This window comes from Caretta caretta, chromosome 3, assembly GCF_965140235.1.
Source record: "Caretta caretta isolate rCarCar2 chromosome 3, rCarCar1.hap1, whole genome shotgun sequence".
Taxonomy (NCBI): domain Eukaryota; kingdom Metazoa; phylum Chordata; order Testudines; family Cheloniidae; genus Caretta; species Caretta caretta.
The window spans coordinates 110,455,677-110,476,746 of NC_134208.1; the positions used below are offsets into that span (position 1 = coordinate 110,455,677).

Genomic DNA, 21,070 nt, shown 5'->3' on the forward strand with positions numbered 1-21,070 from the left:
CCTTTATGAAATATTGTATCGAAAACTAAATTACTATGGTCAAGATAAATGAACAGAGTAGATGTTGTGCATGCACTTGTCTTATCCATGTCATTTTCCGTTTACTCTCTATTTTGAAAAATTCAATAGTTTATTTGACCAGTCAGCGGTTTGTCTTCTGTACTTTATTAATATTAGAGGCCTGAGCCAAGAGCAGGGCTTTACTGTGCTAGATGCTGTTCTTACACATGGTAAGAAATAGCTGTATCTTTTTATAGCTTAAAATATCCCCATTTTAAAGATGGAGAACTAAAGCACAGAGAGATAAAGGAACTTGTCTGAAGTCACCTGACAAGTCTGTAGCGCAGTGTCTGATTGAATCCAGAGCACCTTAGTCCCAGTCTGATGTCTTAACCATAAGATCATCCTTCTCTGTTTACAGTTCTTGAATTAGAGGTTCATAATACTGTGTAAACTGTTTTTGCTTTTTAAGGCAGTGATTGATCCTGCCTCATTTTACCATCTCCCTTTACTAGTGTTAAAGCTGTATCAGAAAATGGAGTTGGAAAAAACAGGTTAAACTTTCAGTTGATGTTTTTGCTACTTCCCAGCAACACACATTTGAGCCAATAAATGAACAATGGCAGGAAACCTGCAAATTCTCCCATGAACAGTTTGACTGAATTAACAGTAACTTGCTGGAATTAGTTTCTCACTGGGTTAATTACAGGCTGTTGTTCTGCATGGGAAGGTAATACTGGTATAATCTAAAGTGTGACTTTAAACCAATATAGTTAAACTGGTATAGTCCCAAGTGTGTGTTTGTTTTTATTTTATTTTTTTCTTGTTTAATTTGTCACTTTTGGAAATGGTTTAAACTAAACCTAAAAAAGTCACTTTTATGGTGAGCTATTCTGGTGTAAATATGTTGGTTTAAATTCACACCTTAGCTGATAGTGGCTTAGCTTTCCTATGTAGACAAGCCCTTAGTGTAGCTGAAGAGCCAGATTATAAGATATTTCTCAATCAGCTGATCATTTATAACGCTTTTGCTAGCTGCTCTCTGAATTATTATGTGGTTCTTTAGCTGCTGGTTCTTCATTTTAGCTAATATGTATTTTTTACATATATTTACAGTTTGGAAAAAAAATAGTCCTTAGTTGTCTCATTCATATTTTTAATTTTGTTTTGTTTTAGGGAAACCTATTCTTATGCTTATAGCATTGTAAGATGCATCCTATAGGACCTTATGTCATGTGTTGTAAGGTATCTGTAAAATGAGAAAACAAATGGTATCATTGTATCAAAGTTCCTGCAAGGGAAGTTGATGATGATATGGTTTTCACTATGGCAGTTTAATAAAGAGTCTGTAAGCAGTGAAAAGAAAAGGAGTACTTGTGGCACGTTAGAGACTAACCAATTTATTTGAGCATAAGCTTTCGTGAACTACAGCTCACTTCATCGGATGCATTCAGTGGAAAATACAGTGGGGAGATTTATATACACACAACATGAAAAAATTTTCTACAGCCAGGTTGTATGATACAACCACATTTGCTCCAACCCCTCAGACAGAGACGAACGCCTACAAGATCTCTATCAAGCATTCTTACAACTACCATACCCACCTGCTGAAGTGAAGAAACAGATTGACAGAGCCAGAAGAGTACCCAGAAGTCACCTACTACAGGACAGGCCCAACAAAGAAAATAACAGAATGCCACTAGCCGTCACCTTCAGCCCCCAACTAAAACCTCTCCAACAAATCATCAAGGATCTACAACCTATCCTGAAGGACGACTTATCGCTCTCACAAATCTTGGGAGACAGGCTAGTCCTTGCCTACAGACAACCCCCCAACCTGAAGCAAATACTCACCGGCAACCACACACCACACAACAGAACCACTAACCCAGGAACCTATCCTTGCAACAAAGCCCGTTGCCAACTGTGTCCACATATCTATTCAGGGGACACCATCATAGGGCCTAATCATATCAGCCACACTATCAGAGGCTCGTTCACCTGCACATCTACCAATGAGATATATGCCATCACGTGCCAGCAATGCCCCTTTGCCATGTACATTGGTCAAACTGGACAGTCTCTACGTAAAAGAATAAATGGACACAAATCAGACTTCAAGAATTCTAAGATCCAAAAACCAGTCAGAGAACACTTCAATCTCTCTGGTCACTCGATTTCTGACCTAAAAGTGGCTATTCTTCAACAAAAAGACTTCAAAAACAGACTCCGAGAGACTGCTGAATTGGAATTAATTTGCAAATTGGGTACAGTTAACTTAGGCTTGAATTAGAGACTGGGAGTGGTTGAGTCATTACACAAAGTAAAACGATTTCCCGTTATCTTCCCCCCCCCCCACGTCCCACTGTTCCTCAGATGTTCTTTTTAACTGCTGGAAATGGCCCACCTTGATCATCACTACAAAAGGTTTTCTTCTCCCCCACCCCCACCCCCCACACACTCTCCTGCTCATAATAGCTCATCTTAAGTGATCACTCTCCTTACAGTGTGCATGATAAACACCCATTTTTTCATGTTCTCTGTGTATACAAATCTCCCCACTGTATTTTCCACTGAATGCATCCGATGAAGTGAGCTGTAGCTCACGAAAGCTTATGCTCAAATAAATTGGTTAGTCTCTAAGGTGCCACAAGTACACCTTTTTGCAAATACAGACTAACACGGCTGCTACTCTGAAACCTGTAAGCAGTGAGGTTTGTCGCTGCTTACTTGTGGTAGGACAGTAATGTGAAAATACATGAATGTATGTGTGCCACCTTGCTTTCTCAGTGTTGATGGAGGAACGTGGGGAACTAAATAAAAGACACAATGACTGAATGGGGAGAAAAAAAAATGATGAAAAATTTTGTCTGACCTTTTAAACCAGGTTTGATGCTGAAAATGCTGAGCTGTTGAACTGGATTTTGAAATCAAAAACTGCCATTCAGGCCATAGAGATCAAAGAATACAAGAAGATGAGAGAGACTGCAAACGTGAAAGAAAAGTTGAAGGTAAACTGAGAAGATGGAAGGATGTTCCAGTGAATAGTTTATTGTGTCAGTTTTTGCTTGCTATCAGTTGGTGGTACAGTCCGATCTGAGAGGTTTCTGTGGATTAAGTCCCATTGTTAAATGGCTCTAGAATGCTGGACAAATGTGGAACTCTCTGATTGGCTATAAGCGATATTGTGGCTGTAAGGTCATGCTTACTGATTTACTGGGAGTTGGGGTTTTTTTCTTGCTAATATCTATCTTCAGTGTAGTAATAAGTGCATTTCTTGAGGATTATTGTGTTTTCTATCTGGCTACTTATTTTGGCCTCATGGCTGACAACTGGAGATGGGGACTGATTGAAAACTCAAGAAACTTTGGGGAAGTATACAGATGTGGGCAGTCTCTATACACAATCCCCTGGAGGCATACCCTCTGCCCACCCTATCCCTCAGAAGAGCCTGAAGTGTTTTATTGCTAAAGTAATTGGAATCTTACTACTTAGAATCTTAGCATAGGTCAGAGTCCCTGTAATTATATGCTTTATACAGTACTGTTGCTATAAAACTGTCACCAGCCTGTGAGACAGTGTAGAATTTACAAGACCCTGTGGGAGCTATGCCTCCTCTGTCTTGGATTCATGCCATTGGAAGCCTGAATCCTTGTCACCATTTTTTTTTTTTTTTGAAGCATTGTCTTTGCAAAAGCTTACTGGAATATTAGCAGTACTTGAATCTGCTTGTGGAATCTTAATGTGCATATGTAAGTCTCCAGAAGGAGGCTCACTTTTGAGTAGGCTCCAGTGCAAAAAGATGACATTGAGGCTATATGGAAGGATGTTATAGCTGCTGCTGCTATTATTATTATTATTTTATTATTCATAAACCTCCATAAATGTGCATGGCTCTTCACAAAACAGTCCCTGCCCAGAAGAGTTACAGTATGATCCCAATTCTGCAATTTACAGCACACAGACAGCATGCTCCCCTGTGGAGCCCCATTTAAGTAAGTAAGGGTTCCAGGGAAGTGTAGCAGTTCCACCTGTCTGTTGTCAATTGCAGGCTTGGAGTCTGTGTTAAGACAGGAGTAGTAGAGGGTGACAAACATGAAGAGTTGATGGAGAAAAGGATGAGTGTGCAAACAATAAGTCTGTGAGGTCACTGGCATGCATCAGGAGGGCTTATAATTAAAAAGTTAATTGAATTTGAGACTGTGGCTTGTGCATCCCTTCAAGAAGATTTATTTTGAGGGGGAACTGGAAGGAGGGGTAGATGGATGACACAAGGGGGAGTAGCGAGGGGGTTCCTGATGTGTGTGTGAGATTTTAAAAATAAAAAAAACCCAGTGAAATGTGGGTTAAGGATGTGAAGGATTATTTAGCTGAGCTGTTTGACCTGAGCACAATGGATATGTTGGGAAATGGAAACGAGAGAAGAGCTAAGAAGGAAGATGGAGCCACTCCAGTTTCAAAACGTTCGCCCTATATTTACTAATAAGTTAAAGAAGCCAATCTGAACCAATAATTTAATTACTGCCCCCCGCCCCCAAAATAAAAAGGAAGGAAGAAGGGAAATGATTTTGACAGTTTCGATTTAAGAAATTTAAATTCAAGGTTGAGGTTTTGGTATTCAGCGCTCTCCACAGGGCTGGCACAGGTTATCTGAGGAACCATCTCCCTCTACACAATCACACTGGAGCAATACACCCATTACTACAGAGGGCAGGTTTCTAGGCCTCCAGCATCTATTGCAGACTTCACTCCCAGAATGTATCAAAATGACCATGAATCTCTCTGCCTTCACACCACATTTGAAAGCTCATCAATTCGACTCAGATTTCCCTCATTACTCAATTATTTTTAAAGAAGCTTTTTTGGGGGAAATGATAGGAGGGAAAAGAAACTTCAGTTATTTGAAAGAATTAACAGTTTCACTTCTAATGATGTGTGGTATGGAGAGAGAGGGAAAAATAAAAGCGCCTGGAGCCCTGATCTTGCAAGTGTCAGGGCATTCTCAAAAGAACAAATTTAAAAATGTGTAGGCAGGACAACATGGAGAAGCTTGCATCTGCAATATCTACTTTCTAGGCAAATTGGAAGCTTCAGATTTCACAGGATTCGACGCATTCTTTAACAGAATTACATACGTCTGCAGGACCAACTTCTGCAGCTCACAGTGTAATTTACTGCAGTTAGCTCTACTCAGCGGATAACACTGTTCACTTATTGTTAATTTGGGGCCAAATCCTACTTCTGTGAATTTATGAAAGTTTTCCAGAGACATTTAGGAGACCAAAATGAGGTCCTTTAAGGCACACAAAATTAACTGGAAAAGAACATGGGAGTTAAGCATTCAAGAATAAAAGGCCAGGAAATTCTACCCATTGGCTGAATTTGACTTAGACTAAACTTAATAAACATGGATCAAACCAAAAAACCAAGAATGCTACAACAACACTAGGAATAAAATTGCAGTGTTTTATCAACTTCTTGCAACTGGCACTGGGAGAAAATGCTTGTTGGCTTTAAATGCAGGGAATAAAATATTCCCTGGGAGGCCAGTACAGAGAGTGTAGAGTGGTGTGCCCTTGCTGGCCCGTGTTGCTGAGTAAGTGGGCTGTTACCTTCACCCCACTGTTCTCTTCTGAGATTTCCAACTGTACTTTTTACTGTATTTTAATATGAATTTAACTGAAAAGTCACTTTCCCATGGGACACTGAATGGCTGCTAAATAGTTAGTCACATGCTGCATGTTTCAGGTTTGAATTGGAATTCATATATGAAAGGGTCCACATCTCACCATCACTGGCCCTCTAGACTGTTTTGGTCACCTTTTATTTTTGGTATCCTGCTACTATGATTAATCTTTCGCTTTTTTTGTGACCAGTAAGTTTTACTATGTAATACAGTTTTGCACTAGTTTCTGAAGGAAACATGACTAGAAAACACTCAAAGATGTGTTGCTGTTTGCAACTGGAATCTCCTTAAAGAAATCCTGAGTTATCTGGGGAGTGGCAGGGAAGTACGTATTATGTGCTGTACTGAAAAAGTTTTTATGTCAATTGAAATGCCCATCTTTGAAACTATGTTCTTTGTTGGGATTTGATTCACAGGCCCTAGAAAAAGAAATGGCCGAGAAAAGCCAGAAGATAGATGATCTGAGCCAAAGCGGACAGAATCTGTTGGATCAAATGGGAAAGGGTAAGAGATCTTTAAAGTTCTTTCATTTTGTTTTGGTGGAGGCAAGTGATGTAAGCACTTGACTGAGTGCAAACAGAGGCATTTATTGAAGATACTTTTCCAGATTAAGTCTTTCTTCAACTCTTCTCTTCTAGAGAGCTGAATGGGTCTTAATTGTGTTGGTGAACACAATGCATGTGAATGTTAACAAAACTTACAAAAGGTCAGCTCTGAAAACATTTCTCTAAAGTAGTATGTGTCCATTCACTTCCTCCTAGGGTTTCTGTTTTATTTCCAATGATCTGAAGACGCTGGAAAAGGCAATGTTCAAATTATATATTGTTCTTTTGGAATCTTACACAAAGCATTTGTCTTAAAGACTTGCATACTGGCCTGCCGTTTTAGAGCAAAGTTTGAATTGGACAAATATCAGTGTATCTATCTCTGAATATTTGTCTACTTTATGCATGTTTATGACTCTGTGTAAAAACTCTCGTCAGTGTTTTTGGAAATACAGTCACTACCCATGGCGCAAAGAAGACGATCATAGCTTGAGACCTAATCTCAGTGAATGTTTGTTAAAACCCGAACTTTTGAAAACTTATAATGAACATCAGTGAAAGCTGAATCTTTCAGCCATGCCAAAGGATTCCTAGATAATAATTCCAATAAATATAATGAAATGCTGTCAGTAAAGCATGTCTCATTGTTCTGTAAAGCAGCTCTTCACATACTCTGGAGACAGAATGGTTGTTGCTCTGAGGTCTAGTCCACAATTGCACCTTGGCACCATAGTTATGATTAGCAGAGCTCTCAGCTAGTAAAAGGGGTGATGCATACCACCATTAGCGTGTTGACAGTGATGTCTGTGTATGCAACACTTGCATTGCATGCCCCAGGACTGACTGTGCCCGTAGGATGATTCTGTCTGGCCCCTGAACACTTCATGGAGGACATCATTTTGAAGAACCAGATTGCATCCTCCACACCGTGTGATCTCACACACATGAGAGATCATGCCACATGTTCTACAACATGGGATCCTTCGCACATACGAGGCCATGACCTCGCATACACGTGTAAAGTTGCATGCCTTACTAAAAGTGTTGTGGTGCATGTCAGGGCACTTATTCCTTCACCCACTTACTTCCCTGGTCCTTCTTGCTTGAACAGAGAGCAACAATACCCGAAGTCCAAAGGTGCAAACAATTCAATGTTTATTGGGGTGAACCTCCAGCAAGCATGATTCCAGTTTCCTTCCTTAGTGTCCCCCTTCCCAGCTCTGACACCACAGAGCCTTACACCTGTGTCCCTGTTCCCATTCCTGCCCTTAGCCAAACATGATTCCAATTCCCCACCCCCATTCCCTGTTCCCATTTCCCCCACCCACACACCCACTTCCTGATTGACTGCAGACTATATAGTAAAACTTGAGTTTTGCTTAGCTGTACCTTAACCAATGATTTTACTGAAATTTAACTAACCAATCCTAACATATTGTAACATGATTATGTAACCAATTATATCCCACCACCTCAATTAGTTTACACCCAGATTATACAGCAGACCGGAACAATCACAGAACCAGACAGAGATTATACAGACAAACAATAGCAAAGTGGGAACTATAATGATGCAACGATGCAGAAGTGAGGATTTCACATCCCAGCTATTGATAAGTGAGTTCTTGCCAGACAGCATCCTAAATTTCCTTTTACATTTTCTAGGCGCTTCCCTTTCTCTGGAGGTGATAGGCACTATCAGGACAGGATTGTATTCCTAACAGCCCAATAGCACCTTATTTCAATGTGACTAGTTTGGAATGTGAGGTTGTGACCGGTCGCTTCCCAGCTTATGGCTGCCTCTGTTGCTTAGCCAAAGGCCTTAGCCTAAGCACAGGGCCTCAGACTGTCTCAGTAAGAGAAGGCACTTACACTGGCAGACAGTGATTTTGATTCTTTCTTTTATACCTCTAGAACTAGCCAAGTGATAAGAATACACCTAAATTCTTAGAGTACAGGCCTTTACAGACAGGCCTGAATATCTATATCCTAATAGTGCACACCACTGGTGTTGACCATTTTTTCTGATAGACTTCATAAAACTTCTGCTAGGCTACCCAACAGTTGGCTTTTCCCACTCAGAAAGCCCTTATTGCTAGGAGTGTCTAGCCAGACTATTCTTTTCCTGCTAGTGCTCAAATCTCTAATTTTGTCAGTGACCTGGTGTCACTTTCTGGGGGTGCAGTCCAGACCAGTGTGGTGGCAGACAATGATAACCCCTTACCTTAGGTGTCTCTCAGTGCTTTGCTGTTGTAGCTCCCAACCTGGACCATTCACAGCCAGCCTGCCAGCATGCAGGTTGCATCCTGAATGTCTTTGTGCTAGACAGCTGTGGGTCAGGTGCTCTGACCCCAGCAGACTGTCCACATTCCTACTCTAGCTTCCACTAGTCATGATTGCTACTTGCAGGGTGACCCCCAACATACTCCTACTCCCAAATTTTACCAAAACCACGTGTTCTGCAATGTCTAACCTCTCCTGGGTAGTTCAGAGAAATAATATGGTTCATTTAGAGACACACACACATCACAAGCTTATTAACTGGGGTGAATACACCTTTTTCTTTAAACACAGCATTGAGTTGGTTTATGGTAAAGTGAAAGGTTTCAGAGTAACTGCCGTGTTAGTCTGTATTCCCAAAAAGAAAAAGAGTACTTGTGGCACCTCAGAGTCTAACCAATTTATTTGAGCATAAGCTTTCGTGAGCTACAGCTCACTTCATCGGATGCATACTGTGGAAAGCGTAGAAGATCTTTTTATACACAGAAAGCATGAAAAAAAAACCTCTCCCCACCCCACTCTCCTGCTGGTATTTGAAAATATGTAGATTTCTCTTTTAAAATTTATGACTTCTTCACCTAGTGCATATACTTCATAAGGTCTCATCCAAATACACCTTGTATAAGGATTTGGCAAATTGAAACAGAAATAGCAACATAAACTTGCAACTGCAAGTTATAAAGAGTATTTTTAAGAATCTGAATTATTGATTATTTTAGGCTGTAATTCAGAGTGCCTCAATCATTATACTAGAGTATTAGATTTTATAGCCTTGCTAATTAAAGTTACAAATTCTTCATATACCTGAATATCCAGATATCTTATTAATAATAGATTTCAGAGTAGCAGCTGTGTAAGTCTGTATCCGCAAAAAGAAAAGGAGAACTTGTGGTATCTTAGAGACTAACAAATTTATTTGAGCATGAGCTTTTGTGAGCTACAGCTCACCTCATCGGATGTCTTATTAATAATGGTGCTGCAGGGATGAAGGTTATGAATCTGGAAAGTATCTGTAAGATCACTGTACATAAGCCACAGTTTCTACTACAAATCGTGGTGTTACCAGCACTGAAAGTGATTGCAAGTTTCAAGGCAGTGTGATGAAGACAAGCATATATATAACGTTTTAGCGTAGACAAAATCCCCAATTACTTACCAACCACAAGGGAAAAAAAATACAAACACAGCGAGAGAAGTGTGTGGGTGAAGTCTGTTCGTGTTACAATATTACATCTTCAAGGCATGTATTGTACTGGCTGTTCAAATTTATTCAGTCTTTTTTTAAAAAAAAGTGTGTGAGAGCTAGAGAAATGCTTCATTCAGTCTCTGTGGGCTGGCAATAGCCTTGTGTTTGTCAGCTTGTGTTTTGCAGTTATTATTCTTATTAACATCTAGTTCTTAATCACATCTGTCTGCAATGTAACATTGTTTGGTACTGTTCCTCCTCTTTCCCAGCTTGACAATGCAGCATTTCCATCCACCCTTTCAACAAATTTACTGACCCCAGTGTACAGTTAGGGACTGATGCTTTCTAGTTTGCTGCTTGCCTTTTTCAACAGTGACTCTAGAGAGCTGCAGGGAAAACTTCATTAAAAAGCCCATTGTTTAATGAAGTTAATTTTATTTAATGATTTAAGATGTTTAAATGTTAACTTGCAAACTACAATTCAATATTTAAAATAAAAAACGGGTGGCAGCTCATCACTGTAAACTGTGAATTTGTTTGTCAGAGGGAGTGAGTGGCACTCAGAGCTGTGGCTAGCCTGGGTCAACTGACTTGGGCTTGTGGGGCTCAGGTTGCAGGGCTAAAAATTACTGTGTAGACATTTGGGGGACCCTGCGAGTGCGGAGGATCCTGAAGCTTGGGCTGGAGCCCAAGCCCGAACATCTACACAGTGATTTTTGGACTCTGAGCCTGAATCAGCTGACTTACTCCAGTCACAGGTTTTTTTTATCCCTGTGTAGACATACCCTAAGTCTTGCTTATAAGCATGAAATTAAAAGCCAAAATGCTTGTTACCACTATTTGACATAGTTTCAAGGAAGGCTGACTTGGAAGTAAAAAAAAACAACAAAAAACAAAAAAAAAAACCATCACCTGTGTGATTATAGATGAAACATATATATATATATATATATATATATATATATATATATATATATATATATATATATATTGCATTAATATATCTGAAGAATGTAATGATTAGATACTTGTAAATCAAGATGTGTTGCAGTTTCTCTAACCACAATGGTTTATTTCCTTCATTGACTCAGAGGAACTTTTTACTGAGGATGTGAAAAGTGCCCTGGAACAGATATTGACAGAGTGGAAAGAGGTGATCAGGCACCTGGAGGAACTGGCAAGAAAGATACAATACCAGGATGAAATAAACACATACTTTAGGGAAATAGGTGAACTTGAGAAGATTATAAATGAGAAGGAGGTGTGGCTAAAAAATGTCACTTCATCATTGCAACAACCATCTTTAACAGCCCTGAAAGAGTCATGTCAGGTAAGGTTGGCAACTTTGTTTACTTTGATATCAAACTTATAGAAGAACGGAATACCCCAGATCACCCTTACTCTGACACAGGCTAAACTAATCAGCTCAAAAGCACTCAAGTCTTACTTAAAATTAATGGGACTTAGATGCATTTGAAAAGGTTATCCTAAATCTGTTGAATAATCATAGCACAACTATTTATACAAATGGTTTAAATGTATGTCTTGTTTTGTTTTTGTGTTTTTTAATTTTTTCACAGCGGGAGCTCACTCATCTGTTAAGTCTGTGCCCTCAAATTGAACATCAGACTGCTACCTCTAAGGTGCTCACATCCCAACCTGCTGCTCCAAATTTCATCCAAGACAGCTTGAGCAGTTTTACTGATCGCTTCAGATCTGTCAGACAGAAATTGGAAGAATGGCATCAGCAGCTGAATAAAGGTAAATATTCCGTTTCTTCTATTTAAATCACATTGATGCCTCTTTTGATTCTGTCCCTCTTAAAAATCAGATTTTGATACATACTCTTTTGGTGCATAGTCTGATGTTCTCCGAGCCTGCAAAGAAGTGGTGCTGCACTGTATAATGTGTATGATTGTCTTAGGTCTTCATTGACATACTATATACATCATGTAGTCGCACTGCAAGTGCCATGTAGAATTTGTAGCTGTGTAGAAATGTAGAAGTAGCTTTTCCATTTTCCTCTTTTATCCACAGATCATTAGTTCTTAGAGTAGGTTACATTATAAGTCCGTGATATCCAGAGAGAGTTTCAGAAAATGATAGAAAGTGCTGAAAGGAATTATTAGAATTTCTGAAAGGTAATATAAGGACAGATTATTGCTCTTGAAACCTAATTATACCGTGCACTGTTATAAATATAACAGTTAAAGAAACCGCTTGCAACTATTCTTGTCAAGGACAGTTCACCCCTTATGAAGATGTCTAGTACACTGTTGGAACTATGTATAATAAATTAAAAAAGTGATACATTTATCAGTCTGGTTCTATAATCCTTCACTCTGCCACTATTCCTGTTGACTACAGTGGGAATTTTTGACATACACATTGTAGGACCAGACCCAGCACCAGCCAATTATAGTCTAAGAAAGGAAACGTTTATGCTTTTATGAATTGTATATGCTAAAATTATGGGATAAATTGCTGTGCTGCCAAGAAACTTAGTTCTCTTCTGATTGTTGGCTGGTTGGTTAGGCCACAATCTACAAAATAGGAAAAAGTTTGAGAACTATGTCTAAAATACATTTCTCTTCTAAAAGTCTGTAAAGTGCCCCTGTAAAGTTATCTGTCTCCATATTGCCTTGTACTTCCGTAGTTTGTCGGTTTTCTGTATCTACCTGTTTTGTCTTGTCTTAGACTTAGATTGTCAACTCTCTGGGACAGGAACCATCTCACATGATTCTTGGGTGGCTAGCATAATGGAGCCCGGATTGCTGCCCTTTGGCACTACAGCAATCAAAATAATTAATAATACATATAATAATAGTAAGGTTCCATGTTTGTGTCTCTGATTTCCTTATCAAATGTATTCAATTTACAAGTTTAAAAAACATGTCCTAATTGCTAGCTCTGCTAGCCTATGATCTATTATTAATCATGTTTATGAAGTTAGTTATGACTAAGACCCAACCTACTGTGGAAGCCCCATTGTGCTGTGCACCAAACAAACACACGGTAGTAGTTGGACCCTGCTCTGAAGAGCTTATAAGTAAGGCTATGATTTGGTGGCTATGAATCAGTGACTTCCACAGACCTCTGCGACTTCACCCCGCAGCTGCTGGTGGCCAGGAGCTGCGGGGTACGCCTGCTGGCAGTGCTGTGTGGCGGGAGGGGAATCCATAGCAGGGCAGGGTGCTAGACTCTCTTCTCTCCCCATTTTGTCATGGATATTTTTAGTAAAAGTCAGGGACAGGTCACAGCTTCCATGAATTTTTGTTAATTGCCCATTACCTGTCCCTGACTTTTACTAAAAATGTCTGACAAAATTGTAGCCTTACTTATAAGCCAAATAGATGAGACAAACATAGGGTCTTAACAAACAAAGACAACCTTGTGATCACAGCAAACAACACATTAGTTCCACTTTTTTTTGTGGGTGGATTTTGTTCGGAAGAGGATAAATTAAATAGAAAGGGAAGGGGGTGAACGGGGTAGGGCAAGAGGGTAAGAGGAGCAGGTTTGGAGTGAAGCTGAAGGGGAAGAGGCTGTGAGGGAAGGGGGTGATTAGAGTGAACAGCCAATCAGCACAGGAAATAGAAAGTCCTGTTAAAACTGTAAAAAGTTCTGATTGTCCAGAGGTGGTCCCCGCTTTGGCTACTTCTGCCCCTTCCAGCTGCAGTCTCTGGCTGGCTCCTCTCTGTAGTTTTCCTCCAGTGCCCCATGAAAGTTAAGATAGCTGTTTACATATCTCTCGTAATTAGGCCTATAGTGTTATCTGTGCTCACTGCCCTCCATGTGGGTGTAACTGATGGAAAATTAACAAGCATTTCTCTTGGTGCATAAGAAGCTGTGTTGGTTCTCTGGTGCCAATTGGAGTAAAAAGTAGTGAAAACGGATCTAGTTGCTGAGCTTATAGGCTTCTAAATAGACACAAATAACTGATCTGCTGTGTCCTATTTATAATATGGAGATATACCTATCTCATAGAACTGGAGGGGACCGGTTTCAGAATAGAATCACACTTGAAATAACTCTTGAGGAACCTCCCATTTTGAATTCCCAATCTGATCTCCCACATTTCCTGCAGCAACTATATGGCTTTATATGTTAAAAAATTAATATCAGGATTGTATTAAGGAGATACAGACAAGGTGAAAATAACATAGTGGTGCAACTGGTTAGGTACATCTTCTCATCTCGTGCCTGCTATTTATTTATTTCTTCCTGGGTGTACAGCTTTTTTTAACATCAAGTCTCCTCCTCTTGTAGCCTGCGGACTTGACTGCTCTCACCTTTTGCTGGTTACTTTGCAGTTCTATATGTTGTTTACCTCTGATTTTGGTGGTGTCTGCAAATTTGGTTGAAATTACACAGAAGAAACGTTAAGCAAAAGAAAGAGTTTCTAGCAGACTTCAGTTCCGGTATACCAGTGTTTCTCAGCGACTGGTCTGTGGACAGGTCTCCCTGACACAATTTAGGAAGGCAACAACCCTGTCCATGGTAACCAAAAGGTTGAGAAACACTGCTGTATAGCAGATATGAGGGAACTCTGGAGGAATGACTGGTAAGGGAACAAGATTAAAATTAATTTTGAGGAAAAGAATAATTATTTGACAAAAAAAGGAGATGGGGAAACTTGTAAAATAGGCAACAATGCAGGTTTCAGTCCTATCTGCTGCTGTGTTGTATATGATCCATGAGAGATGTGGTATTACAGAAAGTCTCATTAGTTGTGACTCTCTAGAGAGCTTCTAGAGCAGGGGTTCTCAAACTTCATTGCACTGCAACCCCCTTCTGACAACAAAAATTACTACATGACCCCAGAAGAGGGGACCGAAGCCTGAGCCTGGCCAAGCCCTGCTCTCTCTGGTGGGGGAAGGGCGGGAGGTGGACTAAACCAAAGCCTGAGCCCGGCTGTGGGTGGGGGCAAACCTGAAGCCCCATCAGCCAGGGCTGACAGCCTTGGGTTGAAGGCTTTAGCCCTGGGCGATGGGGCCCAGGCTTGGGCTTTGACCCTGGGCCTGAGCAAGTCTAACGCCATCCGGGTGACCCCAGTTTGAGAACCACTGTTCTAGAGGATTCATCTGACCAGCTAAATCTCACAAAATCCAGATATCTTTTTTACATTCTTCATGACTACTTAAATTGAGGTGTAGTGTGGAGCAAGATGATGTGAAATCACACACACCCTTTTTTTTTTGTGGGTGCATGGGTCAGTGCTTGAATATTGGCTTCTATGTAGGGCTGAACTGGCCTTTTAGTTCACCTGTTCAACCACTGTAATGGAAGTAGCTCTGGGTACCACAAGTAGCCTCTATGCTATTGAGTTCATCTTCTGAATCTCAGTAACTGGTTCTGTCAAGCAGAAAAAATAGGTGATAGTAACAGTTATTGTTTAGGTCACAGATGTAGGGGGGGATCTTATCTGGCTATGGGCTTTACCCTGCAAGGCTGTGAGTGCCCTCAGCTGCTACTGTGAAGTGAAGGGGATTTGAAGGTACTCCACATGTTGCAGTCAGACAGTAAACTATTGAATATATGCAAGGTTTCAGTGAAATATATTTCATAGAATCATAGACTTTAAGGTCAGAAGGGAGCATTATGATCGTCTAGTCTGACCTCCTGCACAACGCAGGCCACAGAATCTCACCCACCCACTCCTGTAACAAACGTCTAATCTATGTCTGAGCTATTGCAGTCCTCAAATCGTGGTTTAAAGTCTTCAAGGTGCAGAGAATCCTCCAGCAAGTGACCCGTGCCCCACGCTGCAGAGGAAGGTGAAAAACCCCCAGGGCCTCTGCCAATCTGCTCTGGAGGAAAATTCCTTCCCGACCCCAAGTATGGCGATCAGCTAAACCCTGAGCATGTGGGCAAGACTCACCAGCCAGACACCCAGGAAAGAATTCTCTGTAGTAACTCAGATCCCACCCCATCTAACATCCCATCACAGGCCGTTGGGCATATCTACAGCTAGTAGTCAAAGATCAATTAATTGCCAGAATTAGGCTATCCCATCATATCATCCCTTCCATAAACTTATTAAGCTTAGTCTTGAAGCCAGATATGTCTTTTGCCCCCACTACTTCCCTTGGAAGGCTGTTGCAGAACTTCACTCCTCTGATGGTTAGAAACCTTCGTCTAATTTCAAGTCTAAACTTCCTGATGGCCAGTTTATATCTATTTGTTCTTGTGTTCACATTGGTACTGACCTTAAATAGTCAGTCTCCCTCCATGGTATTTATCCCTCTGATATACTTAGAGAGAGCAATCATATCTGCCCTCAGGCTTCTTTAGGTTAGGCTAAACAAGACAAGCTCTTTGAGTCTCCTTTCATAAGACAGGTTTTCTATTCCTCAGATCATCCTAGTAGCCATTCTCTGTACCTGTTCCAGTTTGAATTAATCTTTCTTAGGGTATGTCTACACTACGAAATTAGGTCGAATTTATAGAAGTCGGTTTTTTAGAAATCGGTTTTATATATTCGAGTGTGTGTGTCCCCACAGAAAATGCTCTAAGTGCATTAAGTGCATTAACTCGGCGGAGCGCTTCCACAGTACCGAGGCTAGAGTCGACTTCTGGAGCGTTGCACTGTGGGTAGCTATCCCACAGTTCCTGCAGTCTCCGCTGCCCATTGGAATTCTGGGTTGAGATCCCAATGCCTGATGGGGCTAAAACATTGTCGCGGGTGGTTCTGGGTACATATCGTCAGCCCCCCGCTCCCTCCCTCCCCCCGTGAAAGCAAGGGCAGACAATCATTTCGCGCCTTTTTTCCTGAGTTACCTGTGCAGATGCCATACCACGGCAAGCATGGAGCCAGCTCAGGTAACCGTCACCCTATGTCTCCTGGGTGCTGGCAGACGCGGTACCGCTTTGCTGCACAGTAGCAGCAACCCATTGCCTTCTGGCAGCAGACGGTGCAATACGATTGGTAGTCGTCCTCGTCGTGTCCGAGGTGCTCCTGGCCACGTCGGCCGGGAGCGCCTGAGCAGACATGGGCGCAGGGACTACATTTGGAGTGACTTGACCAGGTCATTCTCTTTAGTCCTGCAGTCAGTCCTATTGAACCGTCTTATGGTGAGCAGGCAGGTGATACGGACTGCTAGCAGTCGTACTGTACCATCTTCTGCCAGGCAGGCAAGAGATGAGGATTGCTAGCAGTCGTATTGTACCATCTTCTGCCGAGCAGCCATGAGATGTGGATGGCATGCAGTCCTTCTGCACCGTCTGCTGCCAGCCAAAGATGTAAAAGATAGATGGAGTGGGTCAGAACAAGAAATAGACCAGATTTGTTTTGTACTCATTTGCCTCCTCCCCTGTCTAGATCACACTGCAGTCACTCACAGAGAAGGTGCAGCGAGGTAAATCTAGCCATGTATCAATCAGAGGCCAGGCTAACCTCCTTGTTCCAATAACAACGATAACTTAGGTGCACCATTTCTTATTGGAACCCTCCGTGCAGTCCTGCCTGAAATACTCCTTGATGTACAGGCACACCCTTTGTTGATTTTAGCTCCCTGAAGCCAACCCTGTAAGCCGTGTCGTCAGTCGCCCCTCCCTCCGTCAGAGCAACGGCAGACAATCGTTCCGCGCCTTTTTTCTGTGCGGACGCCATACCAAGGCAAGCATGGAGGCCGCTCAGCTCACTTTGGCAATTAGGAGCACATTAAACACCACACGCATTATCCAGCAGTATATGCAGCACCAGAACATGGCAACGCGATACCGGGCGAGGAGGCGACGTCAGCGCGGTCCCGTGAGTGATCAGGACATGGACACAGATTTCTCTGAAAGCATGGGCCCTGACAATGCATGCATCATGGTGCTAATGGGGCAGGTTCATGCTGTGGAACGCCGATTCTGGGCTCGGGAAACAAGCACAGACTGGTGGGACCGCATAGTGTTGCAGGTCTGGGACGATTCCCAGTGGCTGTGAAACTTTCGCATGCGTAGGGGCACTTTCATGGAACTTTGTGACTTGCTTTCCCCTGCCCTGAAGCGCATGAATACCAAGATGAGAGCAGCCCTCACAGTTGAGAAGCGAGTGGCGATAGCCCTGTGGAAGCTTGCAACGCCAGACAGCTACCGGTCAGTTGGGAATCAATTTGGAGTGGGCAAATCTACTGTGGGGGCTGCTGTGATGCAAGTAGCTCACGCAATCAAAGATCTGCTGATATCAAGGGTAGTGACCCTGGGAAATGTGCAGGTCATAGTGGATGGCTTTGCTGCAATGGGATTCCCTAACTGTGGTGGGGCTATAGACGGAACCCATATCCCTATCTTGGCACCGGAGCACCAAGCCGCCGAGTACATAAACCGCAAGGGGTACTTTTCGATAGTGCTGCAAGCTCTGGTGGATCACAAGGGACGTTTCACCAACATCAACGTGGGATGGCCGGGAAAGGTGCATGAAGCTCGCATCTTCAGGAACTCTGGTCTGTTTCAAAAGCTGCAGGAAGGGACTTTATTCCCAGACCAGAAAATAACTGTTGGGGATGTTGAAATGCCTATATGTATCCTTGGGGACCCAGCCTACCCCTTAATGCCATGGCTCATGAAGCCGTACACTGGCAGCCTGGACAGTAGTCAGGAGCTGTTCAACTACAGGCTGAGCAAGTGCAGAATGGTGGTAGAATGTGCATTTGGACGTTTAAAGGCGCGCTGGCGCAGTTTACTGACTCGCTTAGACCTCAGCGAAACCAATATTCCCACTGTTATTACTGCTTGCTGTGTGCTCCACAATATCTGTGAGAGTAAGGGGGAGACGTTTATGGCGGGGTGGGAGGTTGAGGCAAATCGCCTGGCTGCTGGTTACGTGCAGCCAGACACCAGGGCGGTTAGAAGAGCACAGGAGGGCGCGGTATGCATCAGAGAAGCTTTGAAAACCAGTTTCATGACTGGCCAGGCTACGGTGTGAAAGTTCTGTTTGTTTCTCCTTGATGAAACCCCCCGCCCCTTGGTTCACTCTACTTCCCTGTAAGCTAACCACCCTCCCCTCCTCCCTTTAATCATTGCTTGCAGAGGCAATAAAGTCATTGCTGCTTCACAGTCATGCATTCGTTATTCATTCATCACACACATAGGGGGATGACTACCAAGGTAGCCCAGGAGGGGTGGTGGAGGAGGGAAGGAAAATGCCACACAGCACTTTAAGCACAGCACTTTAAAAGTTTACAACTTTAAAATTTATTGAATGACAGCCTTCTTTTTTTTGGGCAATCCTCTGTGGTGGAGTGGCTGGTTGGCCGGAGGCCCCCCCACCGCGTTCTTGGGCGTCTGGGTGTGGAGACTATGGAACTTGGGGAGGAGGGCGGTTGGTTACAGAGGGGCAGCAGTGGCAGTCTGTGCTCCAGCTGCCTTTGCTGCAGCTCAACCATACACTGGAGCATACTGGTTTGGTCCTGCAGCAGCCTCAGCATTGAATCCTGCCTCCTCTCATCACGCTGCCGCCACCTTTGAGCTTCAGCCCTGTCTTCAGCCCGCCACTTACTCTCTTCAGCCCGCCACTTACTCTCTTCAGCCCTCCACCTCTCCTCCCGGTCATTTTGTGCTTTCCTGCACTCTGACATTATTTGCCTCCACGCATTCGTCTGTGCTCTGTCAGTGTGGGAGGACAGCATGAGCTCGGAGAACATTTCATCGCAAGTGCGTTTTTTTTTTTCTTTCTAAGCTTCACTAGCCTCTGGGAAGGAGAAGATCCTGTGATCATTGAAACACATGCAGCTGGTGGAGAAAAAAAAAGGGACAGCGGTATTTAAAAAGACACATTTTATAAAACAGTCGCTACAGTCTTTCAGGGTAAACCTTGCTGTTAACATTACATACATAGCACATGTGCTTTCGTTACAAGGTCGCATTTTGCCTCCTCCCACCGCGTGACTACCCCTTCAACCTTCTCCCCTCCCTGTGGCTAACAGCGGGGAACATTTCTGTTTAGCCACAGGCAAACAGCCCAGCAGGAATGGGCTCCTCTGAGTGTCCCCTGAAGAAAAGCACTCTATTTCAACCAGGTGACCATGAATTATATCTCACTCTCCTGAGGATAATACAGAGAGATAAAGAACAGATTTTGGTTGAATGCCAGCAAACATACACTGCAATGCTTTGTTCTACAGTGATTCCCGAGTACGTGTTACTGGCCTGGAGTGGTAAAGTGTCCTACCATGAAGGACGAAATAAGGCTGCCCTCCCCAGAAACCTTTTGCAAAGGCTTTAGGACTACATCTAGGAGAACCGCAAATGCCAGGGCAAAGTAATCCTTTCACATGCTTGCTTTTAAACCATGTATAGCATTTTAAAAGGTACACTCACCAGAGGTCCCTTCTCCGCCTGCTGGGTCCAGGAGGCAGCCTTGGGTGGGTTCGGGGGGTACTGGCTCCAGGTCTAGGGTGAGAAACAGTTCCTGGCTGTCGGGAAAACCGGTTTCTCCACTTGCTTGCTGTGAGCTATCTACAACCTCCTCCTCATCATCATCTTCTTCGTCCCCAAAACCTACTTCCGTATTGCCTCCATCTCCACTGAAGGAGTCAAACAACACGGCTGGGGTAGTGGTGGCTGAACCCCCTAAAATGGCATGCAGCTCATCATAGAAGCGGCATGTTTGGGGCTCTGACCCAGAGCGGCTGTTCGCCTCTCTGGTTTTCTGGTAGGCTTGCCTCAGCTCCTTCAGTTTCACGTGGCACTGCTTCGGGTCCCTGTTATGGCCTCTGTCCTTCATGCCCTGGGAGATTTTCAGAAAGGTTTTGGCATTTCGAAAACTGGAACGGAGTTCTGATAGCACGGATTCCTCTCCCCAAATAGCGATCAGATCCCGTACCTCCCGTTCGGTCCATGCTGGAGCTCTTTTGCGATTCTGGGACTCCATCATGGTCACCTGTGCTGATGAGCTCTGCATGGTCACCTGCAGCTTGCCACACTGGCCAAACAGGAAATGAGATTCAAAAGTTCGCGGTTCTTTTCCTGTCTACCTGGCCAGTGCATCTGAGTTGAGAGCGCTGTCCAGAGCGGTCAGAATGGAGCACTCTGGGATAGCTCCCGGAGGCCAATACCATCGAATTGTGTCCACAGTACCCCAAATTCGAGCCGGCAACGTCGATTTAAGCGCTAATCCACTTGTCAGGGGTGGAGTAAGGAAATCGATTTTAAGAGCCCTTTAAGTCGAAATAAAGGGCTTCATTGTGTGGACGGGTGCAGGTTTAAATCGATTTAACGCTGCTAAATTCGACCTAAAGTCCTAGTGTAGACCAGGGCATAAACATGGGAGACCAGAACTGCACACACTATTCCAGATGAGGTCTCACCAGTGCCTTGTATAATGGTACTAACACCTTCTTATCTCTACTGGAAATACCTCTCCTGATACATCCCAAGACT

General features: G+C 43.0%; 2 protein-coding genes across 3 annotated transcripts in view; one reads left to right on the forward strand and one right to left on the reverse strand.

Moving 5' to 3' along the window:
• UTRN (utrophin) overlaps positions 1–21,070 on the forward strand; it is a 577,632-nt gene that overhangs the window by 155,800 nt on the left and 400,762 nt on the right. For both annotated transcript variants that reach the window (XM_048844328.2, XM_048844327.2), the window contains 4 exons: positions 2,891–3,014; positions 6,106–6,193; positions 10,792–11,030; positions 11,281–11,461. In XM_048844328.2, coding sequence (XP_048700285.2) covers positions 2,891–3,014; positions 6,106–6,193; positions 10,792–11,030; positions 11,281–11,461 — 632 coding nt within the window. The remainder of the gene's footprint in view (positions 1–2,890; positions 3,015–6,105; positions 6,194–10,791; positions 11,031–11,280; positions 11,462–21,070) is intronic.
• On the reverse strand, positions 18,901–20,918 carry LOC125634092 (uncharacterized). The gene is made up of 2 exons (XM_048844331.2): positions 20,009–20,918; positions 18,901–19,420 (listed from the first exon to the last, which is right to left on the reverse strand). Exons 1-2 carry the CDS (start codon positions 20,589–20,591, stop codon positions 19,266–19,268), a joined length of 738 nt encoding a protein of 245 aa, XP_048700288.2. The 5' UTR covers positions 20,592–20,918; the 3' UTR covers positions 18,901–19,265.

Excerpts from the sequence above, each read along its gene's own strand:
- LOC125634092 (XM_048844331.2), bottom strand. The coding sequence starts at position 20,591 with ATGCAGAGCTCATCAGCACAGGTGACCATGATGGAGTCCCAGAATCGC. Across the intron at positions 19,421-20,008 it reads AGGCGGAGAAGGGACCTCTG|CTGCATGTGTTTCAATGATC; the intron begins GTGAGTGTACCT and ends TTTCTCCACCAG.